The following is a 24,630-nucleotide window of genomic DNA, read 5'->3' on the forward strand; positions in this document are numbered from 1 at the left end:
TCCTTCCATCCATATTTTGAAGGACGTTAATACAAACGGGACCTCTTAAAGATTGGTCTTTAAGATCAGTACATTGGGTAAAGGGGGTTAAGAAAATAAAGAAAAGGCTATTGCAAATGTAAATAATTTTCACTTTGTAATAAAACAAAGACATAGTCAGATGTTTCCGTTTTTACTTGCTCCCCTCAGAGTATCCTCTCGATTTCTCTAATTTCTTCTCTCCACTCCTCCCTCTATCTGTTATTATCAGAGTGTGTGAGTGAGGACAGCTGTCTAGTAGTCTACTGGTCTGTCTTTTCCCTCAGTTCCAACACACCAAGGTTATATCCAACCACAGAGTAAGAGATAGCCCAATGATCATCCTACTGGACCCATATCACCATAATATTATTGTCTCCATAGAACTGACCAGTGTTCTATTGGACCTTAGTCAAGGCACAATATCACTGTTCTACTGTTGTACTCACTTTAATAATTCTAGTGCTGTTCTTATTAATGGCAGCTCTCCAACAAAACATAATTTTTTAGAGTTCCTCTTTAAAGAGACTCTCTATTTCCCTTACTTATATCACAGTCACATACACACACTCACACACGTATACACACGAAATGCACATGAACAAGCACACACACACATACACACGTTGGGGTTACTTACCCTGCTGGGCGCACCCTCTGGGGAAGGAACAGAGAGGAGGGGAGAGGATTGACGTCAGTATAGATAATAGTAACAACAATCCCACAGCAAGCCAAGGTCAACCTGAAAAAGGCTTGTCCCAGTGCAATAAAAACACAAGCTTAGTATTGTGCATGTATCCAATCTGCAGTGCTGCCCTTTCTGTCTCCACTCCTCTGACACAATGCTCTCTGTCTTCCCCTGTTCACTCATTCAGCATTCATGTCTGCTCTGTCTTTCGCTCTTTCTTTTCTGCACCAGGGACCTACAAGTTTAACATATAGCCACCCTGCATCAATATACGGCCTTACAGGCAACGGAGTGCCATTTGTTAGTTGTTTTATGTTTAATGAGTGCTTTTCTTCAAGATATTCCGCCAGCCTTTGAGTTCAATAAAAGTAAACCAAGTGGTTATTTTGTATCAAAAGCTGACACATTTCAGTACTACAGCTCTCCACCAGTGTCCTTCACGTGGAGGTCAATCAGTGAGTCGTACCTCTCAGGTGCTCAGGGTCCAGGTGGTTGCGTTCGTCCTTGGAGGCCAGGTGGGCTGAGACCCCCAGGGCTCCAGTGAGGGCCAGCAGGCCCGAGCCTCCCCCCAGAGAGAGCCCTGACGGGTGGGGAGTCAGGGGGATACCTGGGGTGTGGTGAGACAGGTGCTGGAGCTGCTGCTGCTGTACACCAGGGAGACAGGGCAGGGGGGAGGGGGAAGAGAGAGAGAGGGAGAGAAATATGACGAGGAAAGATTGGAGAGAGAGAGAGAGAGAATATGGAGAGAAAGATTGGATTAGAGCAGAGGGAAAAATAAAGAGGGCAGCGGCGAGAGAGAGAGAGGGAGGACAGGAGGAGGGAGAGAGAGATAGGAAGGGAGAGAGAAACCAAAAGATAAAATAGTAGACAGAGGGAGAGAAGAAAACAGAGAGGGAAAAAGATGGGGACGGAGGAAGAGGGAGAGGAGGGGGGCACATACAGATAAAGAGAGCCTGTTTTCTGCGGGTCTTAATACAGCTTGTTTTGGTGTGTGTGTGTGTGTGTGTGCGCGCCCGCATGTGTGTGCCACAGTGAATGGTCTTTCCAGTGAGAGCTTGTCTGAGCTCTCATCACATTACAGTCTACCTACACCCGATTGTTCCTCCCAGCACAATAAACACTGCAGAGAGAGAGGTGTGCATGCCACTGCCTGTAGGGTCTGTGTGTGTTGATAGTGTCGCTGTCTGGGGTGTAACGGTTGTCATGGTGACCTGAGGTGACTCACCCCAATGATGGCGTTGAGTTCGGCCATAGTGACCTGCTTGGCCCTCTCCACTGCTTGGACCACCTGCTGTTGGTGCTACACACACACACACACGTTATTTACCCCACCTAACATATACTGTATATTGTACCTGACATTTGTTTTGTATGGAACCAAAACGCACAAACAACCTTTGTCACATATATCACACAACAAACACACGCTGAGTGGCCTCAATACACACAATCAAACATACTGTATGCACACGCAGTACAAATATATACAATGATTGAGCAACCAGACACACACACACAGAAAAAGTCACACATACCCACAGAAAAGTACCTAGCAGGACCACGCTCAAACACCCCAAAACCCACATCTATTTACTCATTCAAACACACACACAATACGTAAACACACACACACAAGTGAGAACACACACACAGTATCAATATTGACCAAGGTAAAACAGCCGACAGTTCTGTGACCTTCCCTTCAGTGGACACACACTCGTCACCGGACACACACACACACACACACCCCTACACAAACACACACTCAGTGCAGACAGATTTTACCCAAAAAAATGTAATCACCACATTCTTGTCACACACATTGTAGAGGGTCAAACATATTAACCTCAGTCAAGAAACTGCTAAGAAACTGTTTTGGGTCATTATGTGTGTTGATAGATCAAATAACTACCATGAGTTACTGAACAAAAAGGAAACCAACCATTCACAAAAATAACCTATTGATTTAAAAGGCTATCTGGCTAATATAAATGAACCGTAACAAAATGATAGAAATTCTGAAACAACATGCTCATATGTCTTCATGAACACAGAGCAATATGTTCTTATGTCTTGATGAACACAGAGCAATATGTTCTTATGTCTTGATGAACACAGAGCAATATGTTCTTATGTCTTGATGAACACAGAGCAATATGTTATGTCTTGACCATGTGGTTTCCATTGTAAAGAGGACAGTAGGAGAGTGAGAGTGTGTGTGTGTGTGTGTGTGTGTGTGTGTGTGTGTGTGTGTGTGTGTGTGTGTGTGTGTGTGTGTGTGTCAGTGATACTTACCTCCTGAGAGAGGAAGGGGATGATCTGAGCACAGATTGCACTGAGACGCTTCACAATCTCCGCCTGCAACACACACACACATATACACACTTCAGTCTCATCTTATGTATCATACAAGGTAATCTAGTACAACATTATTCATTCCCTTAGGCCCTTATAGGGTCATTAGTTTCAGGGAAGCAGCAGGAGCAACATAAACATACATCAATGAATGTACAGAATCTTTATCCATCCCTTACATCTCACATCTCGTATAATAATCAAAGTTGGATAATGTCATTGAGGCAACTCAGGTTAGTAGGCATGTGATGGAGGTGGTTCGGTGATGAGCAACCCTTCCTGGGACCTGAAATGTTAGCTCCTCAAGCTCATGCCTTTATCTCAGCGGGCTAACAGTGTCATGCAGGTGCCCTGGGTTCAAACCCAGTCGACAACAAGTGCATGAGAGAGAGAGAAATTATAAAATATACAGACCACAAATTCCAATTGGCTATACTTAAACTCTTTAACGTCATCCTTAGCTCTGGCATCTTCCCCAATATTTGGAACCAAAGACTGATCACCCCAATCTTTGACCCCAATAACTACCGTGGGATATGCATCAACAGCAACCTTGGGAAAATCCTCTGCATTATCATTAACAGCAGACTCGTACATTTCCTCACGAAAACAATGTACTGAGCAAATGTCAAATTGGCTTTTCACCAAATTACTGTACGACAGACCACGTATTCACCCTGCACACCCTAATTGACAAACAAACAAACCAAAACAAAGGCAAAGTCTTCTCATGCTTTGTTGATTTCAAAAAAGCTTTTGACTCAATTTGGCATGAGGGTCTGCTATACAAATTGATGGAAAGTGGTGTTGGGGGAAAAACATACAACATTATAAAATCCATGTAAACAAACAACAAGTGTGCGGTTAAAATTGGCAAAAAACACACACATCTCTTTCCACAGGGCCATGGGGTGAGACAAGGATGCAGCTTAAGCCCCACCCTCTTCAACATATATATCAACGAATTGGCGAGGGCACTAGAACAGTCTGCAGCACCCGGCCTCACCCTACTAGAATCTGAAGTCAAATGTCTACTGTTTGCTGATGATCTGGTGCTTCTGTCCCCAACCAAGGAGGGCCTAAAGCAGCACCTAGATCTTCTGCACAGATTCTGTCAAACCTGGACCCTGAGAGTAAATCTCAGTAAGACAAAAATAATGGTGTTCCAAAAAAGGTCCAGTTGCCAGGACCACAAATACAAATTCCATCTAGACACCGTTTCCCTAGAGCACACAAAAAACGATACATACCTCGGCCTAAACAATCAGCACCAAAGGTAACTTCCACAAAGCTGTGAAAGAGCTGAGAGACAAGGCAAGAAGGGCCTTCTATGCCATCAAAAGGAACATAAAATTCGACATACCAATTAGGATCTGGCTAAAAAAATACTTGAATCAGTTGCCCTTTATGGTTGTGAGGTCTGGGGTCCGCTCACCAACAAAGAATTCACAAAATGGGACAAACACCAAATTGAGACTCTGCATGCAGAATTCTGCAAAAACACCAAATAATGCATACAGAGCAGAATTAAGCCGATACCCGCAAATTATCAAAATCCAGAAAAGAGCCGTTAAATTCTACAACCACCTAAAAGGAAGTGATTCCCAAACCTTTCATAACAAAGCCATCACCTACAGAGAGATTAACCTGGAGAAGAGTCCCCTAAGCAAGCTGGTCCTGGGGCTCTGTTCACAAACACAAACAGACCCCAGGACAGCAACACAATTAGACCCAACAATTAGACCCAACATTTTTTATTGTTTATTTCACTTTTGTTTATTATCTACTTCACTTGCTTTGGCAATGTAAACATGTTTCCCATGCCAACAAAGCCCTTAAATTGAAATTGAAATGAATTGAGAGAGAGAGAGAGCGAGCGATTGAGAGAGAGAGACAGAACGAGTAAGAGGCCGCAAGAGAAAGAGAGAGATAGTAAGAGAAAATGAGTGAGAGAGAAAGAGTGAGAGGGAGAGAGAGGCTTTTAAAGGCCAGCTGTGTTATTAGGCTCCAGTTTTCATACGGCCTTTCAACACCCTCCCTTTCTCATTTAGCTCTCTCAACCTCTCTCCTCCTCACTGCATTCAATGCTATTCTTTCATCAATTTTCTCTCACTTGCCCAGGCCCATTGAAAATGCTCTTTCTAGGTGAGAACATCGAATGATGTCTTCTACACATGGAGCCTAACAAACACACAACACAAACACACAACATGTCAATACATAATGTACACAAATGCATGTGTACACGCACACACACACACACACACACACACACACACACACACACACGGAGCCTCATTCTGTTGTCTTCTTCACTCAGGCGTTCTCTCCCTCTTTAACAGCCTTCCCACTGAGCCATTATTACCCTATTCATCCTTTTCCTCCCATCATCTCTCTCCTTCCTCCCTCCCTCCCGCACTCCTTCCTTGATGGCTCTCTATCTATTTGTGTCCCTCCATTACGCCACTCTAACACATGTTTCTGACACACAGAGGGAGACAAAGGAGAGGAGAGGACAGTGACTGACAGGGTCTTATACACTCACACGCCTGTCAGAAACAGCCAGCCCCATCTCAACACAAGGCCAAATTATACAACACAGCTCTCTGATAGATACAGCGCTCCGTTCGAAGGAGAGAGAGAAAACCTAGCTAATGATATAATGTGGGCTTGTGTGCGTGCCGATTGGAGTGTGTGTGTGTGCTTGTGAAAGTGAGAGAGAGAAAGTGAAAGAGAGAGAAAACAGGGAGTGAGTGGGGGGAGAGAGAGAGACATTCAGTATTGATAAATAACTAATGTTGTGTTGCTTAGTGAAAGCCTGTAAAGGGGCTATGAGGGGGGGTAGGGGGGGTATTCTCACTGGACTGTATTGATACTGTGTAACATTAATACATGCAGCTAGACCGAGAAACTACAATCATTGAGTTGTTGACTAGCAATGAGCTGTTCTGAGAGTAGGCTGCAGCCACTGGACTCCCTCAACCAGGCAGCCAACCCAGGAGTCTGATTCCAGATCAGTGCAGATGACCTGCCTCTGCTCTCACCAACAACACAACCATGGCTGCAACTGATCCTAGATCTGTCAGACCTGAGTCTTGGCAGCCTACTTCAAACAGAGCTCAGCACTGCTTCCTCCCCCTCATCTCTTTCTCCCTCTCTCTTCCTCCAGCGTAGGCCAGGTGTCAGCAACAACAACATGGACTTGTTGGGGAGAGCTCTGCCAAAAGAGTGCATAAGGGAGTTTTGGCAGGGCTGTGGATGGAGGGATGGGTGGATGGATGGATACAAAGGAGGAGGAGAGGGCTGGTCAATAAACACCTGAGGATAAATAGTCTGCCAACAGAACACTGCTGCCTCTTTGTCTGGCGGAAAGAGGGAGAGATGAGGAGGAGAGGAGAGGAGAGGGCAGGGGAGAGGATGTTTGTCTATCTTAGGCTACATTTAGAACATAGCAGCAAATCACCGTCAATTCCTCCAAAATGAGGGAGGAAGATGGATGGATGAGAGGGAGGACAAGGACACAGTGCTCTGGAGGCTGTGGAACACATCAGTCTGTCACTGCCCTACACACACACACACACAGTCTGAATAGCTTTACTCAGCGTGCTCCCCCATCATAAGATAATTTCAGGGTAATAATTGATACAGTGAGCTGAAACACAGGAGTCATTACTGATACTCTGAAACTAATGCAAGTGGATCATTGGTATGACATAGACAAGCTGCATTAAGCTTTCCTGGAGCATTTACTTTATAACATGATGCAAAAGCTTTGCTAAGAAAGCGTTGTGAAATTGAATGTGAATGGTGTGGGCTCGGCTAGGTTCGCATAGTGAGGATTGGGGGGGGGGTGATGGTGCCCGGTGTATTTGGGCACTGCCAGCTGTGTCTTTCCCTGAGCCCCAGTGCGGCTGTTCTGGGTGAGAGTGTGTGGTGTGTGTGTGCAGATATGGGTGTGTGTGTGAGTATTTAATTTGATGTGTTTGTGTGTGCGTGCCTGCCTGCATGTGTGTATCTCAGTGTGTGCTTGCGCGCCTTCAGCAGTCCCCCTAGTCCCCATCAGCCCTGTAGCAGCGCACGAGAGAGAGAGAGAGACACCCAGGCCAGCCAGCCCTAGTCTAGCCTTATCTCCCACCCCTTACTGCCTAATGGAACTGCTCTCCTCTCTCTGCAAACACTTGAAGGCAAATATTAGTAACCCGTGCTGCACTAATCAGCCACTGATTGTGGTCACAGCCACAGAGGTATTCAATAAAATAACTGATCTCTTCCTCCCTTGTCTATCGCCCCTATTCTCTCTCTTCCCTCTGTTCACTTGGTCTCTCTCTCTCCCCTCCCCTCCCCTCTCCTCTCCTCTCCTCTCCTCTCCTCTCCTCTCCTCTCCTCTCCTCTCCTCTCCTCTCCTCTCCTCTCCTCTCCTCTCCTCCCCTCCCCTCCCCTCCGGGCAGAGTGCCAGCCTCTCTTCCTGGCGCTGAGCCAGCAGCCCCCCTCTCTCCACTCTGATTGATGGCCCCTCTATTTGGGAAGAGGAGGAAGAGAAACCCAGAGAGAGGGAAAGAGGAAAGGAGAGCAGTAAAGCACACACACACACACACACACAAGCAAACACACACGCACAATGAAAAACAAACAAACAGAGCAGAACAGAGCACACACACACAGATATTGACACAAAAAATATTTAAATGCTCTTAGAAAAGCAACAGAGCCCCACCATGAGAGGCATGGCGCATTAAGACACAGAAACACAGACATCCCCCGCCACAAACACACACACACACACACACGTATCCTGTACATATGACTAATACAACTTGAAACTTGAAAACGCACACACAAACACACTCCCTCCCTCTCTTACTAAACCAGATATAGAGGCTCTGTCAAATAAACAGAAAAATACATACAACACTCTCATTCATGCATGTGCACACACACACCCACGTACAAATCACACACACAAGAACACACACACACACACACACACATAAAATACACACACAACACACATACAGCGGCTCTTAAGCAGACAAAGAGAAGCCTTTACGGGGCATCTGTGAAAACGCAGTCCTGCGGGCAAATTTCTGCCTGAGTCCCAGAGTCAGGGTTATTTTTAACAATATCTCTCTTAGGCTCCCCAGCAATATAATGCGCTTACCCATTACTCTGACATTCATATTCACACACTGCCAGCTTGCCAGCTTACCAGCTTGGGCTGACAGACCGCTACAGCTTTAAACTCCTGTCCACCACAAAGCAATTATACAGTACACAACTAGTCCCATACACTGGCCACGCACACACACACACACAAGATGGCAGTACACATACACACACTGTGGAAGCACACACACAACTCATTTTTATTTGTGTCTGAAAGGCACTGGAGCGTACCGTTCACCGTTGGGGATCTACACACACAAAGCAAACACAGACACACACACGCAGGCGAACACAGACACACACTGACACACACGCAGGCGAACACAGACGTTAGTTCATGCTTTCAGTCTCACACACATATATGAACAGGCATGCATGTGTGCCGTCACCTCTAGACACGCACACAGATGCACTCACACGCATACACATACAGATTGGCTCACACACACCCTCGTTCACACACAAACCCCAAGCATGGGCATCTGTAGCTACTCAGAGGCCTTTTGATCGAGTGACAAACCCATTAGGCTAAAAGGCTAGCTCCCTGGGAATGAATCACTCTCTCTCTCATTCCAACATGGTTACATCACTCTCTCTCTGCCTCATTATTCACAAATGAGCTCTGTTACACATGCATCCACACATACATCAAAGACACACACACACACACACACAGAGAGCACATGCTATAACATGTGCAAAGAGGGGTTGCACACATCAGTGCTCACACACACACATACTGTGCGCACACACACACACACCGAGGGACCCGTCCAAAGTTTGACCCGTCCAAAGCCTCCTCCAGCTGACCCACATACACCCCCCATCCTAATCCAGCTCTTTAAATAAACAGAGAAAAAAGCACTGAACCCACTAAGATCAAGCCTGGATTAAAGGATGGAGGGAGGACAGGAGAGGAGGAGGTGGTGGTGATGGTGGTGAGAAAGAGGGGAGAGAGAGAGAGAGACCCAATCCTATTACAGGCAAATCAGTGTGTTGGAAATGAAGGCATTAAAGCAAAGCCCATCTTCATCTCTCTACCACACACACAGCTCTGGATTCAGGTTATAATGCCAGCTAAGCACAAACAGCCGAGGCTACGTATTAATATGCATTATATGTACACACAGAAACATAGAAACATGCACTGGGCAGACAGCTAGCAGCAATTAGGCATGAGCGAGCAAACACACACACACACACACACTTATTATGCAGACACTAGAACACACACATTTTGTGAAACCCTCTCACTCGCTCTCTTTCTCTTGCTCACACACACTCAGCTAAATGCCGTCCAATCGAATAATGTATGGTTCACTCTGACCCAACTGACTGTTGTTATGGTCTGGGTCTGGCACTGAGGGAACAAACAGATAACGAATGAGCATATAACGAGACGTTTGTCCTTCACTCTGCGCCAGATTCAGAGGAACGTGTCTGGCTCCCCATATAAATATGTCTGTCCATTGTTTGTCTATTAAACCTTATCCTTGTATCCAGCATATCCACACCTTGGGCAAATTCACGATCGCTAACACGCACACACACACACACACACACACTTCTGTAGGCCTAGCACTGAATATATAACTAGCCTTCTGTAGGCCATTATCACTTACTATATCCACTGAGCCTTCTAGACCTTACTGAATATATACAGTTGAACTATGAGCAGCATGCCTTGTAGGCCATTATCCTTGAATAAAGTATATAACATCACTGAATATACAGTGAGGGAAAAAAGTATTTGATCACCTGCTGATTCTGTACGTTTGCCCACTGACAAAGAAATGATCAGTCTATAGTTTTAATGGTAGGTTTATTTGAACAGTGAGAGACAGAATAACAACAACAAAATACAGAAAAACGCATGTCAAAAACGTTATAAATTGATTTGCATTTTAATGAGGGAAATAAGTATTTGACCCCCTCTCAATCAGAAAGATTTCTGGCTCTGTGACGAGGTTTGAAAGAAGGAGTCAGGCGCAGGAGGTAAAATACCGAAGTCCAGAGTTTAATCCGTTTGCATAAATCAAACGCCCCAAGCGTCAAACAAAACTATACAAGGGTAAACATCCACCTTGGCAATAACACAGTGAAATGTAGCTCAACCGAGCTACACGCTCTCACAACAAAACAATCACTCACAAAGACAAGGGGAACAGAGGGAACACTTATACACATACTAATTAGGGGAATGAGCACCAGGTGTGTGTGATTGACAAGACATGACAAGTGGAGTGATGAGAATGGGATCGGCAGTAGCTAGTACTCCGGTGACGACGAACGTCGAAGACTGCCCGAACCAGGAGGGGGGGCAGCCTCGGCGGAAGTCGTGACAGTACCCCCCAAAAATGCCAAATCAGCCTCAGCAGACTAGCGGAGCCGGGACGGCCCACCCTTCAACAAGGAGGTAATGGGAGCTGCGACCTTGCCAAAGCCCTGAATAAACCTTCGATAGTAGTTGGCAAAGCCAAGGAAGTGCTGCACCACCTTCGCCGTGGTTGGAGTCTGCCAATTACGCACGGCTGCAATGCGGTCTCCCTCCATCTCCACACCTGTGGTGGTAATGCGATATCCGAGGAAGGAGATTGACTGCTGGAAAAACTCACACTTCTCTGCCTTGGCATAAAGATCATTTTTCAGCAGACGGACCAGTACTTTGCGAACCAGGGACACATGTTCGGCGCGCGTAGTGGAATACACCAGGATGTCATCAATGTAGACCAACACACCACGACCAAGCATGTCCCGAAACACCTCGTTCACCAACGACTGGATAACGGATGGAGCATTCATCAAACCGTAGGGCATCACCAGGTATTCATAATGCCCCGTTGTGCTGAATGCTGTTTTCCACTCATCCCCTTCCCGAATACGCACCAGGTTGTAGGCACTCCTGAGGTCTAATTTGGTGAAAAAACGGGCCCCATGCATTGACTCAATCACTGAAGGAATGAGGGGAAGAGGATAACTAAATCGTACCATCACATTATTCAGTGGTCGATAATCAATGCACGGGCGTAAACCGCCATCTTTCTTCTTCACAAAGAAGAAACTCGAGGAGGCAGGTGAAGTGGAGGGACGTATAAACCCCTGTCACAGGGGCTCAGTGACGAATATTTCCATAGCCTCCGTTTCAGCCTGCGACAGGGGATACACATGACTCCTGGGAGATACAGCGTCTACCCGAAGGTTTATCGCGCAATCCCCCTCCCGATGAGGTGGTAATTTAGTCGCTTGCGTCTTGGAAAACGCGAGCGCCAGATCATGGTATTTGGGGGGAATGCGCACGGTGGGGTCGCACCAACGTAAACACCTAGACACCTACCCGGACACTCACGCGACCACCCCGTAAGAACCCTCTGCGGCTATGAGAAATTGGGGTTGTGAAGGGCTAACCACGGGATACCCAAGACTACAGGGTAAGCAGGAGACTCAATAATCATAAAGGTGATCTGCTCAACATGTGTCTCCTGCGTAATCATGGTGACTGGTACCGTAACTTCCTTAACCAACCCGGACCCTAATGGTCGACTATCTAGTGCTCTGATGGGGAGTGGAATGGTTAGGGGAACCAATGAAAAGCCTTGACGGTATGCAAATGCCCTGTCCATAAAATTCCCAGCTGCGCCTGAATCGACTAGCGCCTTACACTGGGAACCTACCAAGTGATCGGGAAAGGAGATCGATAAAGTACAATGCACTGCAAAGGGCTCTGAACACATTTGGGTGTTCGTTACCTGGGGTGATGCGTGAGTACCCTGCCTACTGCCTCCAGACCCGAAAGAACATTGACTGCGACGTGAGGTGGATTGTCCCTTCGTGCCACCAGAGTGGCACTGTCGCTGTCCTCCTGCGCTCTCTCGACCGGCGGATCACACCAGCTCCATCTGCTTGGGGTCAGAGTCGTCCGGAGTGGGAACGGGCAGACCCCTACCAGGACGTCCTCTGGCTGCTAGCAGATTGTCCACCCAGATGGCCATGTCCACCAGTTGGGAGAACGATAGCATGGCATCACGGCAGGCTAGCTCCCTTCGGACGTCCTCCCTTAGGTGGCACCGGAAATGGTCTATCAGGGCCCGCTCGTTCCACCCGGACCCCGCTGCCAGCGTCCGGAACTCCAGCGCGTAGTCCTGAGCGGTCCTCGTCCCCTGCCTCAGATGAACCAGTCGTTCGCCCGCCTCTCGACCCTCAGGTGGGTGATCAAAATGGCCCGGAAGAGGCGAGCAAACTCCCAATAGTTCTCCAACGCGGTACCTCCCTCGTTCCACACCATGTTGGCCCACTCCAGGGCTCTCCCACAAAGGCAGGAAACGAAGACGGATACTTTCTCCCGCTCCCGGGGCTCTGGCCTGATGCTGGAGAAATACAACTCCAGTTGGAGTAGGAATCCCTTACATCGCGCTGCAGTCCCATCAAACGCCGGTGGCCGGTATATCTGGATCCCTCCAGGGGCTGGGGTGTAGGTGGCTGGATCCGGTTGACCAGCTGGTCTCGATAGATCGGATCCTCTCCTCTCCTCTCCAGGCGTTCTACCAGCTGAAGAACCCGATCCATCGCTTCCCCCAAGCTGGCCAACACCCTTGCCACAACTTCAGGCATGCGGTCCTCTCCTGCTGACTCCATATCAGATCAGGTGAGTGATTCTGTGACGAGGTGTGAAAGAAGAAGTAATGCGCAAGAGGTAAAATACCGAAGTCCAGAGTTTAATCCGTTTGCATAAATCAAACGCCCCAAGCGTCAAACGAAACTATACAAGGGAAAACATCCACCTTGGCAATAACACAGTGAAATGTAGCTCAACCGAGCTACACGCTCTCACAACAAAACAATCACTCACAAAGACAAGGGGAACAGAGGGAACACTTATACACATACTAATTAGGGGAATGAGCACCTGGTGTGATGAGAATGGGATCGGCAGTAGCTAGTACTCCGGTGACGACGAACGCCGAAGCCTGGGGGGGGGGGGGGGGGGGGGGCGGGGGGGGGCAGCCTCGGCGGAAGTCGTGACAGGCTCCCAGGTGTCTTTTATACAGGTAACGAGCTGAGATTAGGAGCACACTCTTAAAGGGAGTGTTTCTAATCTCAGCTTGTTACCTGTTCAAAAGACACCTGTCCACAGAAGCAATCAATCAATCAGATTCCAAACTCTCCACCATGGCCAAGACCAAAGAGCTCTCCAAGGATGTCAGGGACAAGATTGTAGACCTACACAAGGCTGGAATGGGCTACAAGACCATCGCCAAGTAGCTTGGTGAGAAGGTGACAACAGTTGGTGCGGTTATTCGCAAATGGAAGAAACACAAAATAACTGTCAATCTCCCTCGGCCTGGGGCTCCATGCAAGATCTCACCTCGTGGAGTTGCAATGATCATGAGAACGGTGAGGAATCAGCCCAGAACTACACGGGAGGATCTTGTAAATGATCTCAAGGCAGCTGGGACCATAGTCACCAAGAAAACAATTGGTAACAAACTACGCCGTGAAGGACTGAAATCCTGCAGCACCCGCAAGGTCCCCCTGCTTAAGAAAGCACATATACATGCCCGTCTGAAGTTTGCCAATGAACATCTGAATGATTCAGAGGAGAACTGGGTGAAAGTGTTGTGGTCAGATGAGACCAAAATGGAGCTCTTTGGCATCAACTCAACTCGCAAAGTTTGGATGTGGAGGAATGCTGGCTATGACCCCAAGAACACCATCCCCACCGTCAAACATGGAGGTGGAAACATTATGCTTTGGGGGTGTTTTTCTGCTAAGGGGACAGGACAACTTCACCGCATCAAAAGAGACGATTGACGGGGCCATGTACCGTCAAATCTTGGGTGAGAACCTCCTTCCCTCAGCCAGGGCATTGAAAATGGGTCGTGGATGGATATTCCAGCATGACAATGACCCAGAACACACGGCCAAGGCAACAAAGGAGTGGCTCAAGAAGAAGCACATTAAGGTACTAGAGTGGCCTAGCCAGTCTCCAGACCTTAATCCCGTAGAACATCTGTGGAGGGAGCTGAAGGTTCGAGTTGCCAAATGTCAGCCTCGAAACCTTAATGACTTGGAGAAGATCTGCAAAGAGGAGTGGGACAAAATCCCTCCTGAGATGTGTGTAAACCTGGTAGCCAACTACAAGAAACGTCTGACCTCTGTGATTGCCAACAAGGGTTTTGCAACCAAGTACTAAGTCATGTTTTGCAGAGGGGTCAAATACTTATTTCCCTCATTTAAATGCAAATCAATTTATAACATTTCTGACATGCATTTTTCTGGATTTTTTTGTTGTTATTCTGTTTCTCACTGTTCAAATAAACCTACCATTAAAATTATAGACTGATAATTTCTTTGTCAGTGGGCAAATGTACAAAATCAGCAGGGGATCAAATACTTTTTTCCCTCACTGTAAAATGTAACTAGCTTTCTGCAGACCTACGTATAGTGCATTCGGAAAGTATTCAGAACCCTTGACTTTTTCCACATTTTGTTACTTTACATCCTTATTCTAAAATTGATTATATTGTTTTTTTTTCCTCATCACTCTACACACAATACCCCATAATGACAAAGCAAATGTATTACAAATAAAAAACGGAAATATCACATTTACATAAGTATTCAGACCCTTTACGCAGCACTTTGTTGAAGTACCTTTGGCAGTGATTACAGCCTTGAGTCTTCTTGGGTATGACGCTATAAGCTTGGCACACCTGTATCTGGGGAGTTTCTCTCATTCTTCTCTGCATATCCTCTCAAGCTCTGTCAGGTTGGATGGGGAGCGTCGCTGCACAGCTATTTTACATTTTAGTCATTTAGCAGACGCTCTTATCCAGAGCGTCTTACAGTTAGTGAGTGCATACATTTTCATACTGCCCCCCCGTGGGAATCGAACCCACAACCCTGGCATTGCAAGCGCCATGCTCTACCAACTGAGCTACACAGGACTATTTTCAGGTCTCTCCAGAGATGTTCGATCGGGTTCAAGTCCGGGCTCTGGCTGGGCCACTAATGGACATTCAGAGACTTGTTCCGAAGCCACTCCTGTGTTGTCTTGGCTGTGTGCTTAGGGTCGTTGTCCTGTTGGAAGGTGAACATTCGGCCCAATCTGAGGTCCTGAGCGCTCTGGAGCAGGTTTTCATCAAGGATCTCTCTGTACTTTGCTCTATTTATCTTTCCCTCGATCCTAACTAGTCTCCCAGTCCCTGCCAATGAAAAACATCCCCAAAGCACAGTGCTGCCACCACCATGCTTCACCGTAAGGATGGTGCCAGGTTTCCTCCAGACGTGATGCTTGGCATTCAGGCCAAAGAGTTCAATCTTGGTTTCATCAGACCAGAGAATCTTGTTTCTCATGGTCTGAGAGTCCTTTAGGTGCCTTTTGGCAAACTCCAAGTGGGCTGTCATGTGCCTTTTACTGAGGAGTGGCTTCCGTCTGGCCACTCTACCATAAAGGCCTGATTGGTGGAGTGCTGCAGAGATGGTAGTCCTTCTGGAAGGTTCTTCCATCTCCACAGTGAACTCTGGAGATCTGTCATAGTGACCATCGGGTTCTTGGTCACCTCCCTGACCAAAGCCCTTCTTCCCTGATTGCTCAGTTTGGCCTGGCGGCCAGCTCTAGGAAGAGTCTTGGTGGTTCCAAACTTCTTCCATTTAAGAATGAATGAGGCCACTGTGTTCTTGGGGACCTTCAATGTTGCAGATATTTCTCTGAGCTCTACGGACAATTCCTTCAACATCATGGCTTGGTTTTTGCTCTGACATGCACTGTCAACTGTGGGACCTTATATAGACAGGTGTGTGCCTTTCCAAATCATGTCCAATCAATTGAATTTACCACAGGTGGACTCCAATCAAGTTGTAGAAACATCTCAAGTATGATCAATGGAAACAGGATGCACCGGAGCTCAATTTCGAGTCTCATAGCAAAGGGTCTGAATACTTATGTAAATAAGGTATTTCTGTTTTTCAAACATTTCAAACATGTTTTGCAAACATTTCTAAAAACCTGTTTCCGTTTTGTCATTATGGGGTATTGTGTATATTGATGAGGAAAAACATTTATTTAATCAATTTTAGGCTGTAATGTAAGAAAATGTGGAAAAAGGGAAGGGGTCTGAATACTTTCCGAATGCACTGTATATCACTGCATATTCAACCCCTGTACTGAGGCTTCTTTTGGACGTATATCCGTGAGACTTCTGAGAACGTATAGCATGGAATATATAACTAGCAGTCTGCAGACCTAAAACATCACGTGTTGACATGACTGTATTGCTGCCGACATATACTGTATATCACTGAATATGTAACCCCAGTCTACCAATCCTTCAGTTGTCCTACATACAGTATCTTTCTCCCAGTGAGGCAGACAGGTTATGGTGTGATCCGTTAGCTGTGTTCCAGTCTAAAGCCACCATAATGCCATGGCCGATCACTGATCACCATCTCCACGGCAGGAAGGGAGGGGCAGACAGAACACACACACAGATAGATAGTATCAGATCAGTTAGTATCAGTAGCCTTGTTGGCAGCCGGCCCATTCCCTCCAAATCCTCTCCTATACACATCCCTCCCTGATCAGTAGAAGCTAAAGGGACTCGTGACTCCTGGAGACAGCGAGTGACTGCGATGGCTCAATTAATGGCAGCAGCACAGGAGAAAAGGTGGAGAGTAATGGCACACGACTAGGGCTGGGAAGAGAGGAAATAAGAGCAGATACTGCTAAATGTATTCATGATTCATTATTCCTCGCCAGAGCTCAAAGCTCCCTTTGTCGTTTCTCGGTGCACTCTCGCTCTTGTTTCTTTCTTTCACCCTCTCTTTCATCCTTCCTCTCTATCTGGCTCTTTTTTTAACCATCTCTTTTTCTCTCTCATATCACACTCTCTCTATTTAATTCCCCCTCGCCCTCTCTCTCTTTCTTGCTCAACACCTCTCTCTCCCTCTCTTTTCACTGTCTCAGCCTTCCTCTCCCTTCTCCTGTGTCCCCTGCCTGTGTCCCACCCCCCCTCGCTCTCCTCAGCTGCTCTCTCTTCCATTCCCTCCTTCCCTTCCTCTCTCCCTCCCTCCCACTCCATCCCTCCTCTCTCCATTTCTGGAGTAGTACAGGCAGATCTCTGTTCATGTCTCCTCTGTGGTGACAGTAGAGCTTACAGTGGAGCTCTGCCCTGCCTGCCTGGCTACTGGCTAACGGCCCCCTTTCACTACACACTGTGTGGCTCTGGTTCTGTTAGCTTTGGATCTGTGGTTCTGGGGCTTGGTTTCACTGGGTCTTGTTCTGCTAGCCCTATCTTTGGTACTGGGTCTGTTTGGTTCTGCTAAACACCATCGGACATTTTCACTGCAGTCGGTTATGCCGGAGTAGAAGGCTGGAAGTCACCTTGAATGAAGGCATCAGTCAAGTGGATAATGCGCCTTAAAGCTTACTCTGCAAAAATTTGCCACGTGTCTGTCAATGGCACATTAGCTGAAATGTGAGGAAAAGAGAGGGACATGGGGTGCCTGCCAGGACTCTGCTGCTCATGACGCACACACACACACATATGCACACCACACACACACACACCCTACTGTGACAAACACACTCTTTCAGATAGTACGAGAAATACTACAATTTATGCATGTGAAACGCACACACACAAGAGCCACTGTGGCCAATTTAAAATGAACACACACACACACTCAGTTTGAGTGTGTGTGTGTGGTGTGTGAGATAGAGAAAGCGGCTCATGCCAGGGAGGGCTGAAACGGATGCTGATTGTGGTGTCTGTCCTCTGCTGCTCCCTGTAAAGACCATCACTGAAGCAGACCAGACAACACACACAGGAATACTGACAGACAGTAACATCTATCTTACCTGTTTGTGCATCTCAATGTTCAGCCCATAGGACATCTCATAGTACTGCAGAGAGAGAAAACAACATAAGTATATGGAGGTAATAAATCAAATACTGTATAATCAGGGGATCAATCGTGTGTGTGCGTCCGTTCGTGTGTGCATGGTGGAAATGTGAGTGCGTGTATGTCAGTGTGTATGAGGCTGTGTTTGTCTCTCTCAGTGCCAGCGTGGGTGGGTGTGTGTACACACAATAATGTGCAGTAATAACTTCCATCCAGGGCTGGAGAGACAGGGAGGATCAGTCATTGTGACAAAGCCAGTCTCAGTCTCAGCAGGCACATGAACAGCACCGAGAGTGATGACCATCAAACCTGACTACGGACTCTCTCTCTCTCTCCTCTCTGTTTCGATCTCTGTCTGTCTTTCTGTCTCTTCTCTCCCTCCCTGAATCTCTTACTTTGTACATCTTCCGTGCTTTCCGTCTTTCTATCTGTGTGTCTCTTTCTCTCTCTCTATTCATCTCTCGCTTTTGATCTCTCTCTCTGGCGTATCTGTTTCTTTCTCCGTCTCTAACGAACACACACACGTACAATGCACGCACGCCCTCTTCTTTTCTTTGTCCATCTCTGAATCCTCTCCTCTGGCCCTCTCCTCAGCGTCATAAAAGCCATTTTATTTTGTGCCATCTCTTCTCATCATGTCCTCCCTCCACCTCTCTCTCGTTTCTCTTTTTCTCTTACCATTCTTATTAATTCACTCTATCTTTCCCTCTTTCTCGCTATCATAATAGATACTGTAAGTAGTTTTCTGAGCAGCAGTATGTTAATGTGGCAGTATGCTGGACAACACAAGCCTCTTCACAGAGCAGTCTGTATAGAGGAATAAGGGCTATGTAATGATTTTGTAAAGGCTTTAGACTACTCCACATAGCATGCTATAGGCTGAAAGACACTCTGTATACGGTTCTATTGAGAACCAACATGGCTGGACCCATGCAAAGAGGTGAACAATGAGGCATTGGAGTACTGTATAATCCACATGGATTTAGGAAAGATAGTTTTAAGGAGAATGTGTGTATGGGTGTGTGTGTGTATGAGTGTGTGTGTGTGGGGGGGGGGGGTACTGTGTTACTACAAGGAATCAGGCCAGTCCAACCACACCAAAATACATGTCATCTTTAAACAGCACATATTCTCATTCATCTTATCTACCCTCATTCATTTGAATGGCAAACATTCCTATAACACTACATTTTACGTCATTATCCAGAGCGATTTACAGGAGCAATTAGGGTTAAGTGCCTTGCTTAAGGGCACATCGACAGATTTTTCACCTAGTCGGCTCAGGGATTAGAACCAGCAACCTTTCGGTTACTGGCACAACGCTCTTACCCACTAAGCTACCTGCCGCCCACACTACTTCAGACATGCTATTCCAAGGCTCCACTGTATAATTCTCAGTGGTATAAAAAAACGGCCTTAAAATCCCCATGCAGCCTTATGATCCCAGGTGAAAAGCTAAACTAAGCTAGCTGAGAGCCCCAACACTACACAACAGCAACTCAACAGCAGCAGCAGGCAGCCACAGAGCTGTTATAAAGCCTGATCTACTACAGACAGACAGCAGAGCAGTTTTGTTGTAGTGTTGTGCAGGTTTGTCTGTTCTGTTTCTTAATGGCTTCATCTTCCCCTAGCTGTCTGCCTGCCTGCCCCCTCCTCCCGCCCTTATATAATCTCTCCCTCGTGTCAGTGCATTCTCATTGAGCGCCGTGTGTATAATCCCTGGTATGTGCGTGCGTGTGTGCGTGTCAGTCTGGAGCAGATTGTGCCCGGCATGTGGCGGATGTGGCAGAGGCTCAGCCCGGCGGTGAAACAGTAAGCCAGCCTGCTGACGTCGCCCACCCAACCACCACAACGAGGGTGGGGGGGGGGGGTGTATCAGTGTGTATGAGAGAGAGCAACCGACAGACAGAAAATGAGGGAGAGAGAGAAAGGAGTGTGTATGTGTGTCGCAGTAATGTAGGTTCGTCAGTGAATGTGTGTGTATGCGTGCATTAACTTGCGCGGATCGACCATGTGGCTGGGTGTGTGTGTATGAGTGTGTTGGGCCCTCAGGCTAGACCCTGCTGGGTCACTGTAGTGAGACGATATCTTTCATTGGCTAACTAGTCCACAACCATCAACAACATCCACCCCCTATCGGTCTCTCTATCCCTTCGTCTGACACTCAGACACTGTCATCTGAGAAACCCACTATAAAGCATTCCTTCATTTCATTCAACCAGCTTTTCTTTCTCTCTCTCTGCTATTCGTCTCTCTCTCTATTCTTCCATTCATCTCAGAGTGTTTGCGCTCTCGTTTGCCCTTCCTCCATTTCACTGTGAGTCATCATGTTGAGTGAGTGTCAGATTGTCTCTCCAGCCAGCCTGTGTCTTTACTATTCTGTTAAGGCAACCTCCAGACTTAAGAAGAAGCTTTGTGGAGTGCATCTAATCCAAGGTGATTTGGCTAAATGGGATGTGTGTGTGTGCGTGAACGTAGATTGCATTGTTCATCAGCGTCCCTCAGGTGTGCCTGTCTCTCCACTTCTCCATCTCCTCCCATACAGACAGATACTATCAGTGTGTTAGTGTAATACATTATTAGCAAGCGGTTCTCACATGTCCTTAAGACTAGCCAGATCTGACTTTTGGCTTTGTTTTAACTCTACATAGCGAAATAACTAAATCCCTAAAAGTAGATTTAGGTTAGAAAGTCTTTACTTGTTTCATCATCAGAGTTGGAGAAATATGACCAAATCCCAACCAAAATGGATTTACAGTGGGGGAAAAAAGTATTTAGTCAGCCACCAATTGTGCAAGTTCTCCCACTTAAAAAGATGAGAGAGGCCTGTAATTTTCATCATAGGTACGTCAACTATGACAGACAAATTGCGAGAAAAAAATTCCAGAAAATCACATTGTAGGATTTTTTATGAATTTATTTGCAAATTATGGTGGAAAATAAGTATTTGGTCACCTACAAACAAGCAAGATTTCTGGCTCTCACAGACCTGTAACTTCTTCTTTAAGAGGCTCCTCTGTCCTCCACTCGTTACCTGTATTAATGGCACCTGTTTGAACTTGTTATCAGTATAAAAGACACCTGTCCACAACCTCAAACAGTCACACTCCAAACTCCACTATGGCCAAGACCAAAGAGCTGTCAAAGGACACCAGAAACAAAATTGTAGACCTGCACCAGGCTGGGAAGACTGAATCTGCAATAGGTAAGCAGCTTGGTTTGAAGAAATCAACTGTGGGAGCAATTATTAGGAAATGGAAGACATACAAGACCACTGATAATCTCCCTCGATCTGGGGCTCCACGCAAGATCTCACCCCATGGGGTCAAAATGATCACAAGAACGGTGAGCAAAAATCCCAGAACCACACGGGGGGACCTAGTGAATGACCTGCAGAGAGCTGGGACCAAAGTAACAAAGCCTACCATCAGTAACACACTACGCCGCCAGGGACTCAAATCCTGCAGTGCCAGATGTGTCCCACTGCTTAAGCCAGTACATGTCCAGGCCCGTCTGAAGTTTGCTAGAGTGCATTTGGATGATCCAGAAGAGGATTGGGAGAATGTCATATGGTCAGATGAAACCAAAATAGAACTTTTTGGTAAAAACTCAACTCGTCGTGTTTGGAGGACAAAGAATGCTGAGTTGCATCCAAAGAACACCATACCTACTGTGAAGCATGGGGGTGGAAACATCATGCTTTGGGGCTGTTTTTCTGCAAAGGGACCAGGACGACTGATCCATGTAAAGGAAAGAATGAATGGGGCCATGTATCGTGAGATTTTGAGTGAAAACCTCCTTCCATCAGCAAGGGCATTGAAGATGAAACGTGGCTGGGTCTTTCAGCATGACAATGATCCCAAACACACCGCCCGGGCAACGAAGGAGTGGCTTCGTAAGAAGCATTTCAAGGTCCTGGAGTGGCCTAGCCAGTCTCCAGATCTCAACCCCATAGAAAATCTTTGGAGGGAGTTGAAAGTCTGTGTTGCCCAGCGACAGCCCCAAAACATCACTGCTCTAGAGGAGATCTGCATGGAGGAATGGGCCAAAATACCAGCAACAGTGTGTGAAAACCTTGTGAAGACTTACAGAAAACGTTTGACCTGTGTCATTGCCAACAAAGGGTATATAACAAAGTATTGAGAAACTTTTGTTATTGACCAAATACTTATTTTCCACCATCATTTGCAAATAAATTCATTAAAAATCCTACAATGTGATTTTCTGGATTTTTTTTCCTCATTTTGTCTGTCATAGTTGACGTGTACCTATGATGAATATTACAGGCCTCTCTCATCTTTTTAAGTGGGAGAACTTGCACAATTGGTGGCTGACTAAATACTTTTTTCCCCCACTGTACCTTGGAGTGGCCTTTCTCGTTGGGCATATGAGGGGCTTATGTTGATGGAGCCCCCAGCAGCCAATCGTTGTGAATATGTGTGTGCTGCTGCGCTCCTCCATGTTACCAGACAGTTCAGACAGGTTTAAGACTCTTAAAAACAGCCACAATCCTCAGCTACATCTGGCCCCTGTTTTTTTCCCACTAAATCCTCAGCTCACAGTATCATATGTCATAGAGATGGTTAGCTTACCCGGGGAGCAATCATTTTACAATTCTATCCCCATCCCTTCCTCCCTCCTTCCCTCTTCCTGCCCTGGTTCTCTCCTTCCTCCCCCCTCCCTCCCTCTTCCTCAGCCCTGGTTCTCTCCTTCCTCCCCCCCTCCCTCCCTCCCTCAGCCCTGGTTCTCTCCTTCCTCCCCCCCCTTCCTCTGACACTCCCTCCATCTCTCTCTGGCAATCTGTGACTTTAATGTTCCTGAAGAGGGAACAGTGTGTCAGCCTGAATCAGACAGATGAGTAAGAGGCTGAGAGCACTGCATTAATCCACCCCCCCCTCCCCTCCCCTACACACATCCCTCCCCCCTCTCGCGGGGATGTATAGCACACACACATACGAACACACACAAACAGACTCACAGGGTTACAGTGGATGAGTGACCACATGGATGGTCATTAAAACCAGACCCCTGCGGTGCCCCTCTATCTCAAACATAAACACTACACACACATACTAACACACACACACACCTCTCAGTCTCTGATTGGACAGTGAAACAATGTAGTCTTATTTAGAAATACACTGTGAGATTCCGAGAGAACTGTGAAATCTGAGCCCCATGAATTACAAGGCACCCGCAGACACCCTCTCTCATGTGTGTGTGTGACAACCACTGTAGTTCCACATTGATCATGTCTCTGTAGACTACCACAGTAGACGGGTTCTATATAGTTTATGCATAAAGCTGCAGAGAGATTTAACAAAATGTACAAAACACCCTGCTGCCTGCTTATACTTTTACCTCGTTTTATGGCGCCAACATTCCAATATGCTGCTCCAAATTAATCCTGATGTCTATTCCATGCTCAACATCATAATCATCATCAGCCAGGTCGTAAATCATTCCCTGGAAGTAGTACGTTAGCGGGCTGGAACATCCCGTACCTTGTATTTAAATCTACAGAATAATGAATGATACAAGCAGTCTAAAGAAAGAGTGGGCTGCTGGCTGCCTGTGGAAACAAGTCTTAGTTTACATGACAGGCCTGTCTAACTACCTAAATATAGCCTTCTGGGTTAGCCCTACAGTGGAGCCACTGAGACCTTGCTACTTCATATTATTTACGTGTCTATGCTTGCGCTCTCTCTCTCTCCGTCTCTCTTTCCTTCTCTCGATCTATCGCTCTTTCAGCGACTCTCTCTGACTGGCTGCCTCTCTCTAAGCCTCTCTTTTCATAAAAAAAATTAAATAATACTTTCTCGCTCCTGAGCCCCTGTCAATGTCTTTCTCCCTCCATTTCATCCTCCCTCCCTCAGTCCATTTCTCCCTCCCTCTCACTCCCTTCCTCCAGATCACTGCCCATACAGTAGGCATTACAGACAGCCTGACCAGTGGTGTAAAGTAACTAAGTAAAAATACTTTGAAGTACTAAAGTCTTTTGGGGGGGGTATCTGTACTTTACTATTTATATTTTTTATTACTTTTACTCCACTACATTCCTAAAGAAAATATGTAATTTTTAGTCCCATACATTTCCCCTGACACCCAAAAGTACATTTCAAATGCTTAGCAGGACAGGACATTTTTTATAATTCACGCACTTAACAAGAGAGCACGTGGTCATTCCTACTGCCTCTGATCTGGCGGACTCACTAAACACAAATGCTGCATTCGTTATTGATGTCTGAGTGTTGGAGTGTGCCCCTGGCTATACATAAATGTAATAAAAAAAAGAGAAAATCTTGCCGTCTGGTTTGCTTAATACAGTATAAGGGATTTGAAAGGATTTATAGCATTTCCTTTAACTTTTGATAATTAAGTATATTTAAGCATTGTCTTTTACTTTTACTAAACTAGTATTTTACTGGGTGACTTTAACTTTTACTCGAGGAATTTTCTATTAAGGTATCTTCACTTTTATTCAAGTATGACATTTTTAAGCCTTG

At 46.4% G+C, this 24,630-nt stretch overlaps 1 protein-coding gene across 1 annotated transcript in view; it reads right to left on the bottom strand.

Moving 5' to 3' along the window:
• The window catches only part of LOC311131348 (transducin-like enhancer protein 4), a 64,736-nt gene that overhangs the window by 18,398 nt on the left and 21,708 nt on the right, over nucleotides 1-24,630 (bottom strand). The window contains exons 4-8 of the mRNA XM_084164294.1: nucleotides 18,081-18,125; nucleotides 3,002-3,064; nucleotides 1,932-2,006; nucleotides 1,173-1,350; nucleotides 659-675 (exon numbers count right to left, since the gene is read on the bottom strand). Coding sequence (XP_084020420.1) covers nucleotides 659-675; nucleotides 1,173-1,350; nucleotides 1,932-2,006; nucleotides 3,002-3,064; nucleotides 18,081-18,125 — 378 coding nt within the window. The remainder of the gene's footprint in view (nucleotides 1-658; nucleotides 676-1,172; nucleotides 1,351-1,931; nucleotides 2,007-3,001; nucleotides 3,065-18,080; nucleotides 18,126-24,630) is intronic.

This window comes from Coregonus lavaretus (genome assembly GCF_964263955.1).
Source record: "Coregonus lavaretus genome assembly, chromosome: 6".
In the NCBI taxonomy this organism is placed as follows: Eukaryota; Metazoa; Chordata; class Actinopteri; order Salmoniformes; family Salmonidae; genus Coregonus; species Coregonus lavaretus.